General features: G+C 53.5%; 6 protein-coding genes across 6 annotated transcripts; 4 read left to right on the top strand and 2 right to left on the bottom strand.

Annotated features, from left to right (window-relative positions):
* Positions 1-541: 541 nt before the first annotated feature.
* Positions 542-1,401, top strand: CCOS01_09642 (RNA polymerase Rpb5 domain-containing protein; the record flags this gene model as incomplete). Its single annotated transcript, XM_060457799.1, has 3 exons — positions 542-625; positions 737-819; positions 876-1,401. 3 exons carry the CDS (start codon positions 542-544, stop codon positions 1,399-1,401), a joined length of 693 nt encoding a protein of 230 aa, XP_060310964.1.
* Positions 1,402-3,860: 2,459 nt separating this feature from the next.
* Positions 3,861-5,677, bottom strand: CCOS01_09641 (uncharacterized protein; the record flags this gene model as incomplete). Its single annotated transcript, XM_060457798.1, has 2 exons — positions 3,861-5,064; positions 5,214-5,677. Coding segments are annotated over 2 exons (1,668 nt in total), but the record flags the coding sequence as incomplete, so codon positions are not given.
* Positions 5,678-6,889: 1,212 nt separating this feature from the next.
* Positions 6,890-7,252, top strand: CCOS01_09640 (uncharacterized protein; the record flags this gene model as incomplete). Its single annotated transcript, XM_060457797.1, has 2 exons — positions 6,890-6,921; positions 7,036-7,252. The coding sequence occupies 2 exons, from the start codon at positions 6,890-6,892 to the stop codon at positions 7,250-7,252; spliced, it is 249 nt and encodes an 82-aa protein (XP_060310962.1).
* A 4,283-nt stretch (positions 7,253-11,535) lies between these two features.
* Positions 11,536-11,676, top strand: CCOS01_09639 (uncharacterized protein; the record flags this gene model as incomplete). Its single annotated transcript, XM_060457796.1, has 1 exon — positions 11,536-11,676. The coding sequence occupies one exon, from the start codon at positions 11,536-11,538 to the stop codon at positions 11,674-11,676; it is 141 nt and encodes a 46-aa protein (XP_060310961.1).
* A 3,456-nt stretch (positions 11,677-15,132) lies between these two features.
* On the bottom strand, positions 15,133-19,369 carry CCOS01_09638 (beta-tubulin cofactor d; the record flags this gene model as incomplete). Its single annotated transcript, XM_060457795.1, has 3 exons — positions 15,133-15,961; positions 16,082-19,128; positions 19,208-19,369. The coding sequence occupies 3 exons, from the start codon at positions 19,367-19,369 to the stop codon at positions 15,133-15,135; spliced, it is 4,038 nt and encodes a 1,345-aa protein (XP_060310960.1).
* Positions 19,370-20,033: 664 nt separating this feature from the next.
* On the top strand, positions 20,034-22,386 carry CCOS01_09637 (uncharacterized protein; the record flags this gene model as incomplete). The annotated part of the gene is made up of 5 exons (XM_060457794.1): positions 20,034-20,487; positions 20,572-20,601; positions 20,736-20,945; positions 20,994-22,098; positions 22,341-22,386. The coding sequence occupies 5 exons, from the start codon at positions 20,034-20,036 to the stop codon at positions 22,384-22,386; spliced, it is 1,845 nt and encodes a 614-aa protein (XP_060310959.1).
* Between the last annotated feature and the right edge of the window lie 995 nt (positions 22,387-23,381).

Genomic DNA, 23,381 nt, shown 5'->3' with positions numbered 1-23,381 from the left:
AGGCCACCTGCCATCCTGGACTTTGATTGTGGGGTTCACCTCAAAGGTGGCACGTGCGTGTATTGGGACTCTGGACCCTTGAAAGGCCCGTGGCAGCCGTGGCTGGAGCGTGCACCTTGCACCTGCCACCTAGGTGGTTAACGCTGCTGGGGATCTGTCAGTCAAGAAGTAGGGTACGTACCTCATCTTCAAGTCCAGAATCTTCCGGGCTGTCTCTGTCTCGGATTAACCTCTTCCAAGTTATTCCAGAAGAACCCGACTGCATTTCCGGGACCGAACCAGGATTAAGCAATCGGAGTCCAAAGGCCCCACTCAAACTTTTGCTCTGGCCTGCAAGGCTGATTCCGCCGCCAGAACTTTTTGGCTGAATCTGTTTTGCGACGCCAATCCTTTTTGAGGTTCTCGAACTTTTCGTCGCGACAAGAACCAATCCACCACCGACGCCCTCATCTGGATCTACTCAAATTACCCACGACGACAGAGGCATCGCTACTGACCCACGAATTTGACGGAAGAGTTTCAACGACGCAGCATCGCGAAGATGTCGGACCAGAAGGACGTCAATAAGGAGGTTACCAGACTTTGGAGAGCATGGAGGACAGCCCACGAGATGGCTGCGGACCGCGTACGGACCCCCTGATCTTCCATCGATGAGGAACATCATGCGAATGATGCTATCTTTACCCCGGCGGACGATGTACTTCTTGGCGACATCTTTGCTGATGACGGATCGCAGGGCTATGAACTCGCCGAGGACGAACTCACAATCTCTCTCGACCGCTTCAAGATGGAGTACACCAGCGCCGACGGCAGCGTCAAGTACGTCTACCTTTGATCTATCAAAGTCCTCAGTACTAACATCATGGCCCCCTCAGCCGTGGCAAGCTCCAGTTCTCCGCGAACCCCTCCGCCGACATGATCCGCAAATTCACACCCCCCGCGACGCCCAACAACCCGAACCCGACGCCCGACTGCGGCACCCTCTGGGTCGAGTTCCTCGCCGACACGACGTTCGGCATCAAGGAGATCAAGAAGTTCATCCACCACCTCATCAGCAACAAGTACTCGTCCGGCATCATGGTCACCCACGTGCCCCTCTCCCCCGCCGCCCGCAAGATGCTCGTCACCATCGAGTCCTTTGCCAAGGTCGAGTGCTTCCTCGAGGACGACCTGCTCGTCAACATCACCCAGCACGAGCTCGTGCCCAAGCACATCCTCCTCAGCCGCGAGGAGAAGATTGCCCTCCTCAAGCGCTACCGCCTCAAGGAGACGCAGCTGCCGCGCATCTTGCAAAAGGATCCCGTCGCAAAGTACCTCGGCCTCAAGCGCGGGCACGTCGTCAAGATCATCCGCACCTCGGAGACGGCCGGCCGTTACGCCAGTTACAGATTGTGCGTGTAAAGAACGGGGTCTAGCGCATGTGGTTGGGGGAGGCGAGACATGAGATAGAGGGGGGAAAGCGGGAGGGACGGGGTCGACGTGGGGGCTGGGATTGGGGACTCACCTTTCCGGCAGGATGACTTGACGCCCTGGTAGACGGGGGAAAGGGAGTTCTCAGTATACTCTTTGCATCACTCTTGAGTCTGGCGTTGAGGGTACGGCTACGGTCTGCTGTTTTGTGTACGACAACCAAAAAAAAGAGATGGAGGGCTTCCTCTGGATGGACAATATAACTAACTTACTTTTTTTTCGACATTGTTTTGTTCTCCTTGGGAGTCACGTCTCGTTATTTTGCCTGATTAAGTGAGATATGATGTGAGTTAACTACAGTCGTCACTCCTTCGGCTTTTCCCCGGGGGGGGGGGGGGGGGCGATAACGGAACCGGTATCGTTATGGCTGATTCCGCAACCCTCTGAAAGTCTATGCTACATGGCGATTCAATGTTCATCCATCACCAGAGACTCTGAGATCGGGTTGGCCAGTCATTGACGAAAATGGTTCCTCAATTATACAAGGGACTGAACCGAGTTCTTGTAGATCCGGCAGTCACTCAATGCTATGTTGTCGGAAGCATCCTCACTCGATGACGTTGAACGACAATCTCCAAGGGCAGTGAATTTAGAGAAGCCCCCATAGAAACACTGCTTTGTGCCTATTCCCAGCTACTTCGCAAGGCCTCCGATGCCCACGTCCCGCCTTCATCAACAACACCTTTACAAAGTTTTGCAATCTAACCCACTCATCACATACATATTTTCTCCGAACGACGTAAACGTCGCCTACATCGCAACATCATCCTCATCATGTGTCTCGATTCGCAGCCAACCTCACTGGCCTCGAAACTAAACCAAACCGACTGAAAAGTATATGAGGTACTCCCTTCTTCTGGGCTACTCATTCGATACATCTTCATCTCTGGTGAAACGGGGAGCCTAGTCCCGGGTAGAGGGGAGGGAGGTGTGCGAAAACGGAAAATCTTCACAGAACCCGTGATACCATCCGCGTCTAGAGTTGAAAGCTCCATAATACTGATAAATTTGCAGAGATAGAGGACAGGGACCAAGACGTTGGATGAACACCCTACGCATCACCACCAGTATCCTCCACAAAGGGGAGAAGAATATAGATATGGAGGTGCTAATATATAGGATGAACACCTCTGTAAAATCTATCAAATATCCCCCCTCTCCTATCCATCTTCAACACGTGCCATGTGGGCTCCCATGTACCGCGTATATCAACAGCCTCCTGATCGTTTTAGTTAGGAATACTAAACCCCTAGGTTGATCGCCCTACACAAACCCGACAACCTCCTCACCAGAACAGGACTCCCCAATATACAAAGTGATTCATGCTTTCCTGTCCCGAACCATACCCACGACGTATCAGGATTCTCGGGTCAGCTCTGAACCCAGCTCTGAACTCAGGGATAAAGTACGGAGTGCGGAGTCTGAAGTCTGTTGTAATGTGAGGTTAGGGATTCCTGAACCTCCAAAAAAGGGGAAGAGTCAGGCGCCCATAGTCAAGCGGCCGCCATCGAGTCAGGCAGACACAGATAGATCAACGACCACGATAGAATAGACAGAACAGTCAAACCGTCGGTCCTCGGAACAACAACCACAAAGCAGGGAAAAGAAGATACCAAGAAAAATCAAAAGGAAAAAATCGTAATTGGCCAAGAAAAGTCTAAAGAAAGAATACAAGAACCATGGTCACAGTACACTCATGCCGCAGGGGTAATTAAAGAAGGGATTCTGCTGGCAGCGGGCAGAATGCGACAAGAGTCAGTCGTTGACGTTTTGTAGGGAACAGGGTCGTCGGCCGAGATGCGCAACAAACGTCGTGCAGGGACCAGGCATCATGGAAAGCGCCTTCCGGGACCGAGCTTTTCGCATTGCAGCAGTTGCGGGAAAAAAGCAAGCGGACATGATTAAGAAGGGGGGGGAAAGTGCAATCCATAAAGAGCCATTCGTCATTCATTATTTGTAGATGGTGATGATATTGGAACAAGCTGTTCAGGTACAAAACATGACGGCTATTTGCGCCGGGGTATATATAACGATAAACAGCGAAGCAAAAAACGACGGCGTTCAGATATCATCGTGAAGGCCGCTTCGGGGATTTCCTCCAACGCCCATTTCCCGTTGGTCGTAAATAGTTCTTTCCTCCAAAAATTCCAAAACGTAAAGTATGGTCGTATCCGGTCCCCCATTGACCTATAGAAACGCCGGCCAAAGGCTCTAAACCTCTATAACTCCCCATGTCCAAAAAGAGCCCCCAGCAATGTCGCCGAGATCGTCAATATACATATACATGTACTGTCTCATAAAATATAGTCGTAGTTTCGTGGTCGTAACGTGTTGAGATTAGATGATTGTGTGGTATGTCACAGGTCAGCTTCTGCGTAGTTGTTGCCAAACTACTTGAGTAAGCCACCAGGATCGATAAGTGTTGGCTCGCCGGGGCGAGGGTTGTAAGATGGATGATCATCGTGTTGCGATTGAGGAATGGGTTGCAATTCCGTGCCAGTCCTGGATCTTTGTCGCGACGGTTTCGTGGGCCCCAAAAGCCCGCCAAGATCTTGCAAGAGTGCTGTTGATCCGCGACGTAAACCATTCGATCCGGCGGGTAGGGTGGGTGACGGGACACCGTGGACGCTAGATGCCATAGGGTCCACGCTTGAGACAATGCTGTCCCTGCGGAATGTCTGGCCGACTCCAACCTGTTCCTCTGATAACAAACCCCCGACGTCGAAAAAGGAGACCCTGCGCGGTGTCGTGGTCGAGTTGCTCCTTGAGGAAGAAAGGTCGTGGGGTAAGAGAGAAGCGTCGCTGCGTTCGGCATTGCTTCGTTGCCGCTGAGGGAATTGCCACTGTCTCAGCTCCTCGCCAAACGGTTTGGCCATTGGTGCGGGAGTGTACCGTTGTTGTTCGTTGTCGAACTCGTCCCGTTCCTCATCGCGTTCTCGTAGGTCAGGATCAACACCAAGGCCGACATCTCGGACGAGATCTTCGTCACTTCCCCAATGACGATGGAGAGTGGGACGCCGCGAGTCGGAGCCTCTGCGATCTATTGAATCTTCTGCCACAGAGCCGTACTTGAACTTTTGTTTCTTCAAGCCGCGATCACGAACAAATGAGCCCAAGACTAGGGCATTTGCAGCCGTTGTTGCGAAAAGGAGCTCAACGGATGCCAGCACGGAACGCAGCTGCTGTTTGCCATGTGCCCTCATGACATGGGGGACACGATAAATAGTAACACCGACGACGGCCAGGCTAAGCGAGAAGAGCAGGGTGAGCTGAATCTTTCTCTTCACATTCATCTGACTGCGCAGAATAATGGGAATCGGGAAGAAGACCAGTAGCAAATCGGTGATGATGTTACAAGTCGCCATGGTGAGGAGGTGAGCGAACCCTTGGCGGCATTGACCACCCGGGTCAGGAGTAACCTGCCAGTAGTGATTAAAAGGCCGACATTCCGCCAAATCGCTAATGATAATGGCGACGAAGGTTGCGACCAAGGTGCATCTGATGAACACCAGCGTCTGTTCGTAGGAACGTGCCCAAGTGACGCCAGTCAGACGCTTGAAGAACTCTAAAATAGTGTTCTTGAGAATCCACAGTCTGCACAGACAAGGCGTTAGCAAGCCATCCTACCGTCCCACTGGATCCAGTGATGAAATTGCTGCATAAAGTGTTGCGGGCGCAAGGCGAAAAAAAGTACAAGAAGAAGAGATGAAAGGGGAATTCATTGAGGGAATTCCGTGACGTACGTTGCTGCGTAGAAGATTCGGCTGGCAAGCACGAGACCACTTGCGATTTCCTTCCTGCGCTCGACCTCCGCGGATAATGCGATGCCGTCAAATTCGGCATTGTTAGTCCCGTAGAGCAAGACAAAATGCACGCAAACCATGCGGAGCCATAGAGGGATCAGGGCGAGTGCTGCGACTTTGTCCTCTTGAAATAATTTTTCGGTTCGAATGAAGCGGCCGGCAACCCGCAGTAGGATAATAACAGTGCAGAATGAGGTTATCCACCAACAAACCAATAGCGAGGGCTTGTCCTGCGAGGAACTGCGCAACTCGGGTGGCTCAGTATAGAGGCTCATGATGGACTGGAGCAATCCACGCCCGTCGACCTCCGCGGAGGGCACGACGAGCGAGGAAAAGGATGCGTCGTCGAAGGTCGAGACGTGACGTAGCGGGCGGGTCGAATTTCGTGCAAGGAATCGGCTCGGCTAACTGTCCCAATGGCAAAGACGATGATGACTATCTCGAGGCTGAAGTAGCGCAGTTTATCGGTTGATCGAAGAGTAGCACAGTGTTGCTAGGGAGGTTGGTGAGGGTATTGTAGCGTTTGTTGTTGCGTCTGATGCATGAACTTTGCGATTGCGAAGGGACGAACGGTGCAACATGAAGCGGACCGAATCCGGCTGTGATTAGAAGCGGTGATGGAAGCGGGTGCATGACCGTCTCGGCCACGGTAAGAGATAACCAGAAAAGCTTCCTATTCCTGTAAACCTCTGGACCGACTGGATGGCGAAGCAAAAAAATACGGACAGATGTCGAATGTGGTGGAAGGAGAACGTGGAATGGAGCCTGGTCTAGATACTGCGGAGGAGTGGATGTAAGTAATAAGCTGCACCGCCGAGTAGACGCAGATAGAGGCAGGTCTCTGGTGAGCATACCGCCGCCCTCCTAGCGGCTTCTAGGATGAGATGGGCAATGGGATAGGCTGGGCCGGGATGGCCAAGTTGGGGGGCAGTCAAGGATACCTGGTGAAGGTCCCTTTGCACGCTAGGGATGAATGGGGGATTCGGGCCCTTGGGAGTAAGAGTTTGGGGGGTGTGGGACGGAGTGACAAGGAACTGGGCGAGGGTGTGCCGTCAGGGACTTGGTGGTGTGCATCACCAGCTTTTCTTGGCTGGCCAATCCTGATCCTGTCGGCTGGAGGGCGACAGGTGAGAGGTTGTGAGGAGGTCGGGTGGGTGAACGGATTGGCGGCGCACTCGACGAGAGAGAGAGAGAGGGACCACAGGGGCATCAGTCAAGGCCGGCCGTGTCCATCTCTCTCCAGAAGAGAGATATCCCAAGCCGGTGGCGGACCAAGATGCTGTCAGTCATTGGCATTGGCATTGGAAGTGGCATTGGCACTGTCGTTTGTCGTTTGTTGATGTCTCGCCTTCCTCGGTCCTTTCCCAGGGCCATGTATACGTGTCTCTAGTCTATCTAGTACGTATCCGTACTGACAGAAAGATACGGCGGTCAGCCATCGCAGAACTGCCAACGCTCATTGGAATGACGCTAATCCGCGTTCAAGATGTAACCGATTCGCTCATCTGGTGGGGGTGATTCGGAGTTGGCTGGGAAGCTAGGAGCTAAGGTGGTAAAGACAAGTACCTAGCTTTGGGCCTCGAGTCGTTCGCCTCGACCGAGTGTGTCCCGCGACAATGTCTCACTCGCTGCGGCACCCGAGCCCAAGGTAAGGTGAGTTGAGGCAAGAATAGTACTCTGTACTCTGTAGCTCGCCTTCGCTTTACAGTCAGTATGGCTTCTTCGCGTACTTTGGCGGGCTCCATTTTGAACAAGACAATAGTCTTTTGGGGCCTCGGCGCTCGCTGCGCAGACACTGCGGCTGGACGGGCAAAGAGTCGAAACCCGACGAAAAACGGGTATCGAACCGGCGCTGCTGCGTTTGTTGCAGCATGCGCGAAAAGCTCCCAGAACTGCCTCCACATCTCTTCCCACAGCACTTTCCTGCTGCATCTTGCCATTTTGCGAATTTGGCAACGGTCTCTTTGACGATGGAGTAATTCTCGAAGAACATGTCGTCCAGCCGAGTCTGATCGGCTGTGTTGACGGCGTGGCCTACTCGATAAGCCAGAAATACATGCCCTTGCCGTCGGTGTCGGAGCTGGCCGCGTGCTCTTCCAAGGGATTGGCCGCACTCTGTCAGGTCATCGACGTCCTGCTATCAACCTCGATTCGTGGTATCCGTACTCCGTAGGAAGCAAAAGTATCTGTTATCCCAAGAAATCGTACATGGCTCTAGAGCCATTGGATGCATTGGCAAGCCTCTCCGTTATCGTATACCGGCATACAGACAGAGCGCCAACGAAAACCCCTCTCCACTTGTGTCGTCTTGTCTTAACTGCCTGGGAGCCTGGAGGTGGTCTTGATTTCTCAGTCGTGTGCGCCTCTCCACTTAGATAAGGCGACGGCAGACGAGAGGCCAGCCTTTCTTCGCAGGATTGGTGGACCGGCCGTTGAACGGCCGTGTTGCGCACGCCCCCTCCTTGACTGACATGAACGGGAAAGTCGCGAATTCAGTGCCTTGGCTCATCGAATCAGTATACACAGTAGCCCACATGCTGACTCCCTCTTAAGAATCAATCATTGTATGGACTAACCGAGCCGAGTACAAAGCAAACATTGTGTACGAATACTATTTTCCTCCGTACTGAGCGAATTCGAGGGCCCCGTAATAGTCCCTACGCAGGCGCGCGGAGACGATGCGGAGGCGATTTGGCCCTTGCCCTCTTTCTTTACCGGGGAAGAGTCGCCCACAAGGATGTCCAATGGCTGTCAGGTTAAATCGACAGGGGTTGGCTTTCACAGGCTGTGGAGGGTCAAAGTGTCTTTGGGTTGCCAATGGCCCTGCCCTGCTCTGCACTGTCCTGCTGACTGAAGAAAGGACGGTGGCATGGTCCGACGCGTTGGTAAGCTTTGCAACTTTATTAGTAGATCAGGGCATACAGGTTTTGGCACTTGGTAGTACCAATGGTCGCCAGCAAGATGCATGTCTCCTTGGTTGCTTCGATGCAGTTGACGACCGCCATGGCCTGATGGCGCTGCACGGCTGAGGGTTGGGAATCCTAGAGAAGAAGAGACATAGATAACCGCGGTTTGTTTAATTGGACTTTGGCGAGGGGGCCGAGCCTGGGCTTATGGACTGAGAGTGTGATATTGACCATGTGGTGGATTTTTTTTTTTTGGTGGTGTTGGCTACACTGCCAGGATTTTTGGTAGACCGGAGGTGAATCAGAGGCACCATTGATTGCCGCTACGGTGTAGACAGGCGAAAGGTTACCGCAGGCGGTGATAGAGCGAGAAGGGTGATAGGATTGAGGCGATGGTGGGCTCGGCCGGCCGACTCGAGCATGTGGAATTGGATAGCGCAGCAGGAGCTGGAGAGGAGCGCATTCGCGTCTCGGCTGTCGTCCCAAAGTGGACAGCTGCAGTATCTCGTGTGTCCCCGTAGTTTATCATTGCTTTCTAGGAAGGGTCATGTAATAAACAGCCGCCCAGTCGAGTATGTATGCTCTAGCGTTGGCGCGGCGCAAAGTACACGATTGTCGGCATCGTATGCCTGGGTCTCTGTTCTGTTGAGCTGGCGCGGGTGGGAGGCAACAGCTGATGCCGAGTAGACAAATGGTCGGCGAGGAATAAGCGGATGGCACAAAGTCACGGCGGACGCCTGCAAGATCAAGGGGGTGGAAGGTTGACGAGTTGCCAAGCCATTAAGGTGGCTGACGCAGGAGACGGAAGCCATGGCCGTTGCGTTGCCGCCGGGTGTGGTGAGTCAACTTAATCCATCGAAAAGAAGTGCCATATCAGAGCGTCGTCCGATGCCTCGAGGTCAAGGCCGTTTGTTCCTCCCTCGGGTATCAGCATTTAACGATCGCAGCCGAGTACACTACCTAATAAGGAGGGATGTGCGCAACATCGGCCGACCATGGCACAGACCAGGCATGAACCGCGGTCCGATAGCGCTGGCAATTGTACATCAGCAACACCAGTAAACAGTCACGGGGCCTTCTTCCCTGCCTGATCAGAAGCTGTCTGTCTCACTCTTGCTAGAGAAAGATCTCCGAGAAGGAGGGTTGCCGCGTGGGAAAGTCGAGACTCGAGACTTGAGAGCATGGTCGACATGAGGCTAGGCCGTTCCTGAATTGAAAGTATGCTCAAGTGTTGGGTGACTTGGGTCCCGAAGAATTTAGCGGTGCTAAGGCGAGATAGTCGACAGTCCAGCTGAAATTTGAGTTCAATCGATGGCAGGTAAAAAATGCAGGGTATATGCGCGCGATGAACATAGTTAGGATAAGGCGGTGGTGGGGGAGGATTTGGAGATCGGAGAACTTAGAAGAGGAGAGCTGTGATCCAGGACTGAGGGTGAGGAAGAAGAGGGACTGGAACCGTGGGACGTGGAGGAGGAAGGGGAGGAGGGGGAGGAGGGGGAGGGGGCTGGGCGTGGGGGTAAAGAGAGGGGGGCGTGTGTTGAGCAAGGGCTGGGTCGGGAGGAAGGAAGGAAAGCAATGCAGATTGCAGGCAAGAAGGAGGCACGGCAGGCTGGCAGGTACGGAGAGCAGGAGCAAAGTCGAACAAGTGCAAGAGCAGTCGGTCGGGTGTGGGTGGACCTGCTGCTTTTGCCTATCAATCCTTTCCTCACAATTACGGATGCGGATGCCCATTTTCTTTTCCCACCCTCGGTCAAGGCCTTATTCCTGGGTATTCACAGATACGGGCAACGAGCTGATATCTTTCAGTTTCCGAGTCAGGTGAGAAAACCATCCGTGTCTCTTTTCCCTCCCCATTCTGAGACCAGACTAACCGACTGTGGCGGGCAGTGAGAAACCTACTTGGGTGGTGTGCGTCGCACCAAGCCCGCCACGGGGATTTGGAGTAATGTCTGTACGGAATGCAGTCTGCACAGATTGTACAGAGACGGTACTCCGTATCTAAGATACCATGACATTCACCCCCGAGCTCGGGATACCTTTGACTCGGATATCAGAACGCCATTGCCGTCTTCGTCCTCACGACCGCAGGGAGCGAAACGCAACGGTCACGGCAACGGCAACTGCAAGTCGCAGTCCACTCAAGGCACACCATCATGTCTTGCCCTGCGATGCAGCGATGCACCCGTGTCTCTGCCGTATCCGTACCTTGCTTGCGATTTACCCTGCCTTGCCTGTCCTGCCCTACTCTAGAGTCTGCTCCCCCTGCGTGCGGCCCCAACAGTGGACAGCGCGGGAGAGGCCATCTCGTCATCTGTTGGTCGAGGCCCTAGCCAGCGACAAGTGGATGACACCCGCCGCCGGACCACCACTGACCACTGATCATAACGGCACAGAACGGATACCACTCTGGGGAGAGGAAGGGGCACGGCACGCACGGGTGGGAATTTGGGAAGAAGCACACACATTGAGGTCTTGAGCATCGGGGGGAAAGCTTGGGCCACCGCTTAGGTTGCTGTTTCCCACCTCCCACTGGCCAGATCCATCCAGTTTCCTGTCACCAGGAACCACGATGGAGTCCACGGCTTGCACGGGGTCCCATAAGTGGCCCGATTCGGCTGTGACAATCGAGATGGATCAATCAATGGAGATGGGTTGGTTGCTCGCTCTGTTTTTGTCTTTACGTACTCATCATTCTTCAGCTGCTACATAGCTTATTCCAGCCCGGATACACCACCCTTTGGCCTTATGGATGTCATGTATCTGTAAGCCGTACAAGGCCATCTCATCCGTCTCACGCACCTCCCTTCCTTGCCACGCCGTGCGGGTCAGATCCGGTCCCGCCCGTAGTCACGGGCAGTAGCGGCGCTCAAAGGTTCCCGTCCTTTTTTGCAATCTGCCATCCAGTGTGTGTTGCAGCAGCTGTCAGCATCGAGCAATAGGGTGCCTTGCGGATTCAATCTGCTTCCCCAACGCAAGGCAAGGGCAAAGGTACCTCATGTGCATCTGCACCTGCTGCTTCGCACTGGCACTTCCTATCTCTGCCTCGACATAGTACCGCGCCGCCTGTGCCTTGTCATGTCATGCCATGCCACGCCACTGGTGATGGCCCTCCTCAGCACCTTACCTAAGATATGCATACGTACTGCGTAGTAAGTAACAAGGTATTCCTTCTACGACCCTTCCCAGCCATGCCTTCCCAATCATATCTCTACCGGCTTACACCAGCTTCGGCCATACGGTTGGAACAGACAATTGCCATTCTGACCAATGTCTCTTCCAGATAATCGAGCCCACAATTACCGCCCTCTTGATGTATCCTTTTTTCCAACGGCCAGAGCTCGCGAAAATTGATTGGGATGTACGAGACAACACCAACCAACAGGCAGAGTGGCGTTACCAAGTATGCCTCTTCACACCGCTGTACAGTAGGGTGCCAAAAGTTCGTGTACACCCTCCCAGTGCGTCACCTTAAGCCCACTAATTACGTCTCTTTATAACTATAAATATCTTATAAACTTAGGTATGAACAGAACAATTCAAAATCTTAATAAAATATTTAACTATATAAAGTATATAGAAATATTTTTTATATATTTTAATATACGTTATATTAGTATGTTATAATAAGATATATAAGTAGAGTAGAGAAGAAAGATGAATTTATTAAGAAGTACAGTGCTATTCGTACTCAAGAGGCCCTATAATCTATTATAATAAAAGCCTCTTAAAACTAATTTATTAAAAGATTTATTTAACGCTTTAATTAATAAGTAAAGCATAGTGCAACTTATATATATACTAGAATAATAGTAAAATAGTTATATAGTGATTTTTATTTAGTTTTTTTTATTATAATAAGGCTCTTATTCGCTGTTGAAAAGCGGTACTTTGGCGGGATACTGTGCGCTGCACACGAACCTTTGACACCCCACTGTAGCTCACGCGACACCGCTCCGAGCCTCGATTCGGACCAATAGTGTCAATCCCAAAGTCGGAGGACGAGAGAACCCCACACAACCAACAGATACGATACCTTTCCAATGGCGCCCGAGTCTTCAACTAGCAACTAGTATCCGTCTAGTAACCGCTCGTCCGGCATGCCTCCAGACACCAGTATCTTAGGTTACCAGAGATTGTTCCCGACCCAACCACATCCTTCCTTAGCCAGGCCCTGTGGCTGGATTCTCGCAATCCTCGTGCGGAATCGGCCGCATCGACGCAACTCCTGAAAGTACATGGGCTGGTTTTACCTGTCAAAGAACAACCACTCGGTCCCTTGGAGATATGTTGAAGAGTTTCACTGCATATCTGCCAACTTGCCCGACTGAGCAGGTCCTTTGAATGATACCATTTGGGTCCTTGGGGGAAGTTCCACGCTAACCTGACGCCCGCCAATCGACCAATCCCAGCCTCTCTTTCCGTCCAAAGTAGCTCAAGATAATACTTTGTACTTATCAAAATCCCACATCGATGCCCGCACCCCCATCCGTCTACCGCACTACGCCTCCGACTTACCCCTCGCCATTTTCGGCCGTCTACTGCCACTCGCCTTTCCTTCTTCGGGCTTGGTATCTCACCCCGTCCATCTCCTAGCGCCCACCTGACAAGCCCTCAATCCGGGGGGGAGCACTTACAGGCGTACTTACTTTTGTCTCACCAGCTTGCGCCTTGGGGAATCCGAGGTCAACCTCGTCCGCCACACCATGGCTAAATCGAGACTAACTCCCCCGGCACCCATCATATTGCGTCCCTCGAAGCTGAAATTGCTTTCCAGGGTTCTTTGTGTCAAATCCACGTGGAAGAGCAGAGAACCGCCAGGGAGAAACGAACGGCGAGCCAGTTCCAGACTATCGAAGAATGGCATCAGGTACAAGAACAAGTTGACAAGGGGGTCGTCAAGCCATGCTTGGGGTTATCAACACGGCGATTTTGTCTGTTACGTGTGCAAAACAGCCTTGGATAAGGTGCCCAAGAACAAGCCTGCAGGGCCACAGCGTCGCTGCCACTTGCGTGTCGATGGCGTTGCTAAAACGCGGCGCAGGCTACCTCAATCTTCCAGCTTCTACGAATTACTGGCGAAAACAAATTCCCGCGGGAATTTCATATCACCTAGGAGCGTGTCCGCTGTACCAGACATTCCACCATCTTGAGACATGAAAGGATCCGATCCCATCCTCCCATACGCAGTAGACGCTCCCACGGCTCCTAGGCCGTGGTTGACTGGTACACGCTGCTTCGAAGATGGCACGGTCATAACGGCCCGATTCCGCGCTCTGAACGATCCTCCAAAGTCCAAGGAGCCCCAGCCTCGATCTTCATACTCAGTAGTCAGCAGTTGGCTGCGGCTGTTGACTTTTTGTCTGTGTGCCTGTGCACCTGTCTCTTATGATCTGCTTCGGTATCCGATACTGGCGGCTTGCTCACCAGGCAGAATTACTCTACGCCTTATGGTTCTCACTAGCCGTGCGTTGTCATCCGATCGACAAAACGTCACCAACGTCCGTGTGTAAGACGTGTACGTAGTGCTTCTCCAGCTTACACAACGTAAAGGACATGAAGGGGGAAAGGGTACACCGGTCATGAAACACCATTGTCGGATCCAATTTGTTTTTGCGGGATGCTTGGCTTACATTCGTAAACGGGAGGCACCTGACAATATATCGGCACTCACACTACTCCAGGACGTCAGAAACTCGGTCTCGGGTCTGGAGTTTCCGCTCAAGGATTTTCTCCAACCCAAGGACTTTCAAAGCTAAAAGGCTGTACTAGGCATTTGTAAACGTACATTCCGACATCGACCGACCATCGCGGCCTTCTGCACGAAGAGTTTGCGATTAGGTAGGTGCCTAGGGCCAACGGGGTCTTGGCATTATTCAACAACATTTCTACTGGTTTTGCTTCGGACCCAGCATCTCGTTTCCGCCGGATAGCGGAAGTTTAAAAAACAATCTGATCGACATGGAAATTGACGAAGAAAAAAAAATACTACCGGTGTAATCTTTCTGCCTTTGCTGCCCTCTCCGGGGGGGACGACTGATTTCATCGGTACTTTATCGGTAGCAAAATCCCGGCGAGATGTCCGTCTAACCTCGGTGGCCGGCGGCCGCGCGCGAGATGGCTGATGGATGGTCTCTACGCATTTAATAGCATTGAGGTGCTTTGATGAACCGCGTCTTGGCGCCTTTTTTTTTTTCGTGAAGTTTTCGGTCTTATAAAACCGAAAGTCGGATATGACTACATTGAACCCCTCCCCCACGGGTGTCCAGAATATAGCTGTACGTGTTTATTTCACTGCCGTACCAGCAATGATGATGGAAAACATTTCGCCAATGTTGTACATTGCACACTGCAGCAAAGTCGGGCATGAAAGATGAAAGGGTTCGGCCCCCTCCACAGCGAGCTGTCTGGCTGCAACCCTTTTCCCCCCTAAACTCTCACCTTCCTTGCCCGGTAACGCACCGTCTGGGAGCGGGCAAATCATACCCGTCCTCCCCCTCCCCCACCGGACCTCATGAAGGCGTGCTTTTGGGTAGGTTATGCTGCGGCCTGCCGACACACGTGGTTTTTTTGATCTGAGCTTCTACTTTTGAGTTCTATCCCGACTTGGTATTGTTTGTTTGAACGTGAGGTATTGCATTGCCGGCCGAAGGGACAAAAGGTTCCCCAGGGATGAGCTGAACCTTGAAAACAATCTGAGCGGGAGCGGGAAGGGAAGCTGTCTTTGCCGTGACAGCTCGCCAATCCCCCCTTTCCCGCATTCCTCTCCCGCGAAAGCGTCGTAGTTCGGCAGATGAACCGCTTTCTTCTCAAAGCAGAGACCGCACTGACTAGACAGGTTGCAAATTGTAGTTGGGACGAAAAAAAGGAACATCTCTCGTCGCAGCATTTCTGCACAACCCAAAACCAGACGCTCGCATTGTTATGGTAGTGTATGGTTTATGGTTTGAACCATCTTAGGCTGCCCGAGACAATGCAAACTGCTCCACGACGCGATTGATGGAGGCTTTATCGGCTTTACTCCAGTCGACGCTCTTGAGCGACTCGCCGCCGCCGCCGCCGCCGCCGCCATGCTCATCCTCATCCTCCTGCTCCCCAAACAGCTTCCACAGCTCGTCGACGACAAGGCTCCTTACCCTCGGCCAGGGATGAAACATCAACGCGCCGAGCCGCTTCTTAGCCTCTGAGATACCGTCCCGTCTCTTACCCCGTAGTATCTCCTCCGCCTCCTCCTCCTCCTCCTCCTCCTTTCCGAGGTCCTCCCCAGTTACACCGGCACACATCTCGTCGAACCCAGCCACGCAGCCGTACACCTTGATACAAGCCTCCAGCTTCCTCACATTACCCGTCTTGTAACCCGCCTTTTGGACCTGCAGGCACAGGTGCCGCAGGTCGACCTCGCGACACTTTTGGAAGAGCCCGACGTGGCAGAGGAACGCCACGATCTCGAGCGTCGGCACCACCACGCGGTCTCCCTGGCCCTGGCCCGGCGTCTGCCTGGTCTTGACGTTACTCACCAGCGCCACGCAGACGGCGTCCAGGTTCCGCGGCGACGCGGCGCAAAAGTCGGCCAGCGCCGCGCGGGACGCGATGACCAGGTCCTCGTTGCCCGTGTCGGCCGACGTGACGTATCCCGCCAGCAGCTCCGCCATCCAGGCCCCCGCGTCGGCCCTGGCCGGCTCCGCGATGGGTGGCTGCAGGCTGTTTTCTGTCGCGTAGAGGCTTAGGAGGGTCTGGAAGTAGGTTTTTGACGAAAAGGTGAGCTTTGTAAAGGTTGTTGCGAAGCTGGTGTGTGTATACTTTGTTAGTTGGGGGCCTTTTTGTTTTTCGTTCCCTCGCCGTTCATGAGGCGACTGTCAAAGGTGATTAAGGGGGGAAAGGGGGGGGGGGGGAGGTATTCCTTACCTAGGCTCAACAGTCAGAGCAAGGACCGCGTGCGCTTCAGTCCGTACGCGATCCAGCTTCTCAGCAGCTAGACGCAGCGTCCGAAGGAACAGCTTCGAGACCGCCGCGGCAAGCCATTCCGTCTTGTGATCATTGGTTCCCCTGATGACAGAATGAGACCGATCCACACCAAGAGCCATAGTCCACAATGACCTCGTCGCCTTGAGCGCCTCCAACCTGACGTGCGATCCGATGTCGCCCCTCGCGTTCGTCGTATAATCGTTCAGACCCTCCGCCAGCAGGTCGAGGAACACGAGCGCCTGGTCCCGTAGCAGACCGCTCTGCGAGAGGGCCTGCAGGATCGCCACGCGCGTGTCAATGTCGTTGTCGCCGGCCCATCGAGTGAGGATGGTGTCGCAGACGACGCTGCTGCCGCCGTCGCTAAACGTAGTCGTGACTGGGTACGCCATCGTCAGCGCATAGAGCGCGCCCGTGTCGCTGGCCGCGCGCGATGTAGGCCGCTGCCGCACGGCGCCGGCCCATTCTGTGACGATGCGCGTGCGCTCTTGTGCGGGGGAGAAGACGAGGAGGACGAGGGCTGCTTCCGAGGACGCGGCGACGGCTTCCTTTTCTGTGCGGACGAGGCCTGCGCTGACGATGGGGGTAAAAGTCGAGACCAAGCTCGTTACGCCGTCGGGGATTATGTTGGTATCCTGGGCGTTGTCGGTCGTCTTGATGGCATGGAGTAGATTTTCGGTGTTATCTGTTGAGACGACCCTGTAGCCTGGCTCTAAGTTTATGATTGCGCCTTTGGGAGATGAAGTAGCTTGTAGGATAGGGAATGATGAAGTGATTAAACGGCTGTACGCTTCGGCGACTAGCTCCGGTCGACGATACGACGTCGTCTGGAATTCCTTGAAGAGGACCTCCAGTTCACGGACGATGCGGTGAGCGATTCCAGTGACGCTATCGACCGGCTTGCCGGCAAGCAGCTCGGGGAACTTATCCAGGACGGACGCGAGGCAGAGAACGAGACCATGTCGCTCGTCGACTTGGCGCGTCTGGAGCGTACGCAGGCGCACGAGCACCCTCTCGATGGACATCGTGAACTGAGCAACGTCGTCGTTTCCAGACCCGCCAGACGGAGACGACGAAGGCCCGGCTCCAGCTTGTCGCGCGAGCTCCAGCGTGAGCGTACCAAACGACGCGCCAGCCACGCGCCGCGAGACGACATCGGCGTCGCCTATGCCCCGCCAGCCGAGCAGGCCATCCAGCAGAGCGGCGCCGTACTGCGACGAAAGCTTAGTCGCGCTGAGCGCGACGTCGTGTACCGCACGCGAGCGCAGGGCGACGGTGTGGTAGTCTACATCCTGCACGACCCAGATGCCCTTTTCGACGGTATCCGGGTGCCGACCGATGAGCTCCTGCAGGGCGGCCGAGGCGCCGCGGCGGATGTTGCCTGCCGGGTCGAGAGAAGCTGTCACAGTGAGCTCTGTGGCGAGGACTTGTAGGATGGTGACGTTGGATGCGGCGCGATGATAGCTGCGTGCCGCGACGACGGCGGCGGTGGGGACGTCGAGGAGTTCCGGGGTGGTGTAGCGGCGTGCGAGGGCCCAGATGCCGAAGCAGGCTGCGTCGCGGACGTTTGTGCCGATGGAACCGCCCGAAGTGCTGCGTTTTTCGAACGAGAGGCCGAGAAGGAGGCCGTGGACGATGGCGGGAAGTTGAGACGCGGGTGGAGAGCGGCGGTAGAGGAGATGGGAGAGGGTGAGCATTAGGCCGTGCCATTCTAGGGGGTTGACGGCTGTAAGGTCGCGCGTGGTGGTGGCAGAAGAGGCTCCTTTGGGAGTGCCCGGGTCGCGGGTCCAAAAGACGTTGCGGTTGAGGGAGTCCAGGACGGCGTCGACGACTTGAGAGGCCATGTCCGGGTCAAGCTTGAGGGTGACGATGCTGAGGGCTTTAGAGGCGGCCAGCCGGACGGGGGTGTCGTTGTCGGCAAGGGATTCTAGAAGGTAACCTATGGACAATTCGACTAGTTCATCGGTGCTCTGCTGATCTGACGGGGACCTGTTGCTGCGTAGAAGGAGGACCGTGACGGAGCGAACGACTTTGATGAGCATCTTGCGCGCTACGGCGACGGAGCGGATAGCGCTTGAGAGGGACGGGGTGGATGTGGCCGTGGCCGTGGTATCCTGGGGGTCTTCAGCCGAGGCGACTGCATGCGCGGTGAGGAAGATGGGCGAGAGGTAGGCGTCCATATCGGAGGTGTTTATGGACGAGCGGAGGACGCCGGCGAGGAAGGAGAGGACGCCGATGTAAAAGTAGGGCGGCTGCGGCGGTGCCGGTGTCGCGGCGTCGGAGGATGATGAAGGTTTCAGGGAGGCGAGAGACCAGTGGACGAGGGCGGAGAGGACGCCTTGGGATTGCATGTCGCGGCGCATGGCGATGCGGATGAGCAGGGCGCGGGCGCCATCGCGCTCTTTGCCGGAGGTGGCGAGGTACTTGATAGCGAGGGGTAGAATGCGGACGGTGATTCCGGGGAGGTCATCGGGCCAGTCGAAGTCTGGGATCGTGGGGAGAGTGAGGTCCGGGTCGGCGGAGGCGGAGGAGATGGTTGAGAGGTCAAAAGGGGCGAGGAGGAGGTGCGAGAGCCAGAGGAGGACGAGGTAGCGCTCTTCCCAGGACCATTGTGCTATGGCACCCGATGAGGATGTTGCCGCTGCGGAGGATGACTGGGGCGAAGAAAGGGGGTTGAGCGCGGGGCGTGCGGTTGACGAGGCGCGCTCTGAGGCTTCAAGGGCCGAGAGAAGGGGCTCGATGTGGCGGGACTCGACGTTGAGGAAGCGAACAATGACCTTTTCGCCGCGGATCTTGGTGAAGGTGTAGATGATTTTGGCGATGGCGAGGTTCAGGGGTTCCAGGAGCTGGGAGCGGGTTGAAGCCGATGGCCGGGCCCGGGCCCGGGAGCGGGTGTTGAGGTGCTCTAGATACGTTGATGCAAGGAGGGGGAGCCACTCTGGTAGATGAGGATCCAGTAGCTGAGGCAGTTCTTGGAATGGATCAAGGAGCTATGAGACGTGTTAGAATCATGTATTGAATGTGTTCGATGTAGAGAGATATGAGATTCAGTGCAGGGGGGGTATCTACGCTTGAAGTCAGACGTGAGGTCTCTGACACCCTGACGCGGGCGCGGAGGGTCTTGCCATCAGGCTTGCGCAGGAAGAGCGGAAGCGAGCGAGAGAACTCTGCAATGAGCTCTGATGAGGCTTTTTGCAACTTGATGTCGCTATCGTCTTCGTGAGCATCCATGTTGGCTGACCGCTGGTCTTCGAAATAGGCTGAGAGGTTCGTAGACAATCGGCTGGGCTTTCATTCCATGTCTTGTAGCGGGGTGGTTGGGATGAGAATACCGAAGATTTCAGGACACTAAGTTCAGAACTTCGATCTGAACTCCAACGGTGAGTTTCCTGTTTCAATCTTCAGTTTATCTGGGTGAGGGACGTTAGGCACCAGACCTCGGATGAGAAATTGATCTGATGAATGAGTGAGGTTGAAGTTGTGGATACCTCGAATTCAGGCAGTGAAGTTGGGACAGTGCCGGTCACTGGTGTAGCCGAGTCACCCGCACTGTATAGGACCGCGAGCTGTACCTCCTCAATTCCGGTGGAGGTATAGTTGCTTTCGGTGCTTCTCCTTTATCCTATCGATAGTTCCAACTACCATGAAGTACAGCTTCTATTCAAGACCACCTTTTGCACTTAATTGTTACACTTTTTTAGTTGGGCTTTGCTTTCCATACCAATTGCCTCCAATCCCTAGCGTCCCTTGCGAAGTCGCGACCGACTCTGCGGGTAAAGGGGCGGTCTGCGTATGGTGTCTATCAACAACACCTATGTATAATTCGAGATAACAAACACTCTGTCAGTCATCGGTGTTGAACTTTATTCGAAAACCAACCTAGTCATATCATCAAATGGTTCAAGAATCAAATCAATCATCTGCCGAATACGGGCCTATGAAACGGACTATACAATTTGACGACAGCCCACCCCCAAAACATCGTCAGATCCATCGTCCAACCTTCACCCACTCAAACGAAACCGTTCTCTGCACCGCGTGCAAGGATGCTTTCAGCAAAGAGTCAGTCAAGGCCGACGACTTCCGTCGAAGAAGTCGCAATCAGCATCACGAGTCATCCGAGGATCTCGCCAAGGCAGTCGAAAAGGGATGTTATTTCTGTAAACGCTTTGCGCGTCACTCTGCGGACCCGAGCATTTCGACTGTTCTGAACGACGATCTCATTCTTCATCCAAGACCTGATCCCTTGAGATTATTCTTTGCGGGTTCTGAACAGCATACAGGACGCGCGTGGAGAGAGGATGATCTGGATGACTTGGTTTGTATTAATCTCCTCAAGCGTAGCCCAGGTGAGTTATACTGCCCCGATGAGCATCCGGTCCAAGGACTCGGGAGTCGGTAGTCTACTACTGAAATGACTGACGAGATATTAGATGACGAGCCACCTGCGCGGTTGAGTCCACGTATGGACTCGCAAGATGCTTTCATAACAATGCAAAGTGGCTCAATGACTGCGTCCGAAACCATCCCGAGTGCAAAGTTTTCTACAGCCATTCGACCTGGCTACCTTCCAGGCTCATTGATGTTGGAGACTCAGGTAGTCACTGGTGGAAGGTCATCACCACCGAGCATCATCAAACGCCTGCCAATTATGGAGGTTATCTCACGCTGAGTCACCGCTGGGGCTCTTCGCCATTCGTACAGCTCACGTCGGACACACTGCCCGCATTCCAAAACAACACAGCTATCAAGAGTCTTCCCAAGACCTTCCGCGATACGATCGCGCTGGCTCATCACTTCAATATTCGTCATATCTGGATCGACTCACTATGCATCCTTTAAGATAGCCCATTAGATTGGAAGAAAGAGTCCTCCAGAATGGACCACGTGTACTCCAACTCCACCTGCAACATCGTTGCCGCACACTCCGAGGGACCCTATGGTGGACTCTTCACAGCGAGAGACCCATCCGTCTTGGAATCGTTGGTTGTTTGCTCAGAGAGAACGGATATCCCGTCTCGCGAATACACCGTCTGGGATCACACGTCCATCCTAAACGACTACAACAGAGCCCCGCTGTACAAGCGCGGTTGGGTCTTCCAAGAGCGCTTACTGCCCAAAAGGACTCTTCACTTCGGTAAAGACCAAGTCTTTTGGAAATGTAGACGGCGCCTTGCCTGTGAGAGCTTGCCCGACGGCATACCGGTGGCACCAGACAACGACGTGGTCGAGCGCGAGAAAGGCGTCGCCCGAATACGCAGAATGCGCCCCCAAGAGGAAGAGGATTCGCCAGAGGATGAAGAAACGTTCGCAACTGTCTGGGAGCACCTGGTTGAGGAGTACTCGGGCTGTAGCTTGACCTACGAAAAGGACAAGCTCGCGGCCTTGAATGGAATGACCGGCATCTTTTCTAATACCTCCTTGAGTCGATACATTTCCGGTATCTGGAATACAAACATCGCCCGACAAATCTGCTGGAGCTTGAACCCTGCGGCGGAAAAGAAGTCCCGACCTGCTCATCCCGCCCCATCTTGGTCGTGGGCTTTCGTGCAAGGCAAGGTCTCGTTCAAGGCCATCGTGAACAGCGACGAGAGCATCTTACATCTCGCGCGTCATATCTACCATAGCGCCCATAGCAATGCTCCCGCAGGACGCCGCATACCACTCGGAGGCTATATCAGCATGAGCGGCAGCGTTTATACTCTCAAAGTGTCGAACATGTCCAACGGCGGGGTTTCGCTGAGTCTTGATGGAAGGTCGGAGCGACTGGACTACAACCCTTTCGTCTTTGACTTTTATCGGAAGGATTTACTCCCCGTGGAGGTGGTCATCTTACCACTCATGTGCACCAGGGAACCTCCCGTCAACGCAGAGGGCGTCGAGATTGCCGGTTTGATATTGCATCCTTTGGGCTACATCATCGACGACTGCGGGAACATGGCACTTCGAGGATCCTACAGGTACGAACGTGTGGGGTTCTTCAATTTCAGGCTATATGATGGGAAAGGACAACGATTGCTCTACGGGTCGCATTTCACCGAGGCAGAGAAAATCAAAGGCCCGTCCAGGAGCAATCACCGTATACATTTAGAGTATTCCGTCTTTCGTAATGATAACAGACCATCAACATCTGTGATTCACAAAGTGAATGTGATCGTGTCTATAAAGCTCGAGTCTGATAGAGAAGAGGTCTTTCCTGCAGATATTGCGACTTCATTGTAGCTGAAATCGAGCCCATAGTGCTTTAGTCGCAAATTCGAATACTGATGATAGACAGCACGTTTTCTGAGTCCGAGAATCTACTGAGGAGAGATATAACATGAGCTTAGCCTCTAGAGAAAAGCACTACACGGTTACGAGGAGGGCTATACCCAATATATCCCAATTCACAGACATTTCACTGAACGAAAAAAGAGGCATCATGGGACCAGATATGACACACACACAACAAAAGTGATAATTCTATAAAGTCTAAAAAAAAGAGGATAAAGTATATAAAGGCGTATCAAAGAAAATACACCTAAATTAGGATGATAATGATGATGATGGCGGTGATAAGGATGCAGAGTGATAATGATGCTGAAGTGGGTTAATAATACCAATCGAAACCCCTTTTCGATCCTCCCTTCCCCCCCTTATGACAGAACCCAGCAATAAAACAAGATTCTAACAAAGGAGATCCTTCATTTCGTCCCCTTTCCATCCACTGAAGCAGTGTCCATCCCGCCCCTTTCCCCCAGTCTTTCACCCGGGTTCTAGCGGGATACTGCTGTAAGAAATGCTACTGCTGTCTCTTCCGACCACTCTACTCTCTCTCACTCTCTCTCTCTCCTTCCTCGTCTAATTTCCCCCAATGCAAGGTTCAGATGTATCCTCATCTCTGGGCGTAATCGGCGTGATACAATGACGGGGCGTGATAACAATGATGATGAATAACAAAACAAGAAACACACACACTGAAACAATAATGATGTTGGATCCACACACTTTTCCGAAGCTTGGATGAGCGGGGTTCCAAACCACCCATGGATTCCAGGACTACAAAAAGTTTCTTCTTTCTCGAAAGCCGTCCGCAAGGAAGAGATGACGATTGTAAGAAGGAGAAAACAAAACCTTCCAACTCATACCACAGAGAGAGGGAGAAAAGCACAAAGTTTCAAAGAGTGCAGAAGGCGCAGGCGAATCTGGCTTCACTTCACTCCCCTCAACTCCGCAACATGCTCCCCCCCGACGCACATGAGTC

Source organism: Colletotrichum costaricense (assembly GCF_030867565.1).
Source record: "Colletotrichum costaricense strain IMI 309622 chromosome Unknown Scaffold_10.1, whole genome shotgun sequence".
Classification (NCBI taxonomy): domain Eukaryota; kingdom Fungi; phylum Ascomycota; class Sordariomycetes; order Glomerellales; family Glomerellaceae; genus Colletotrichum; species Colletotrichum costaricense.
Note: the sequence above shows the minus strand (reverse complement) of the source record. Positions and strands in the feature narration are given on the sequence as shown.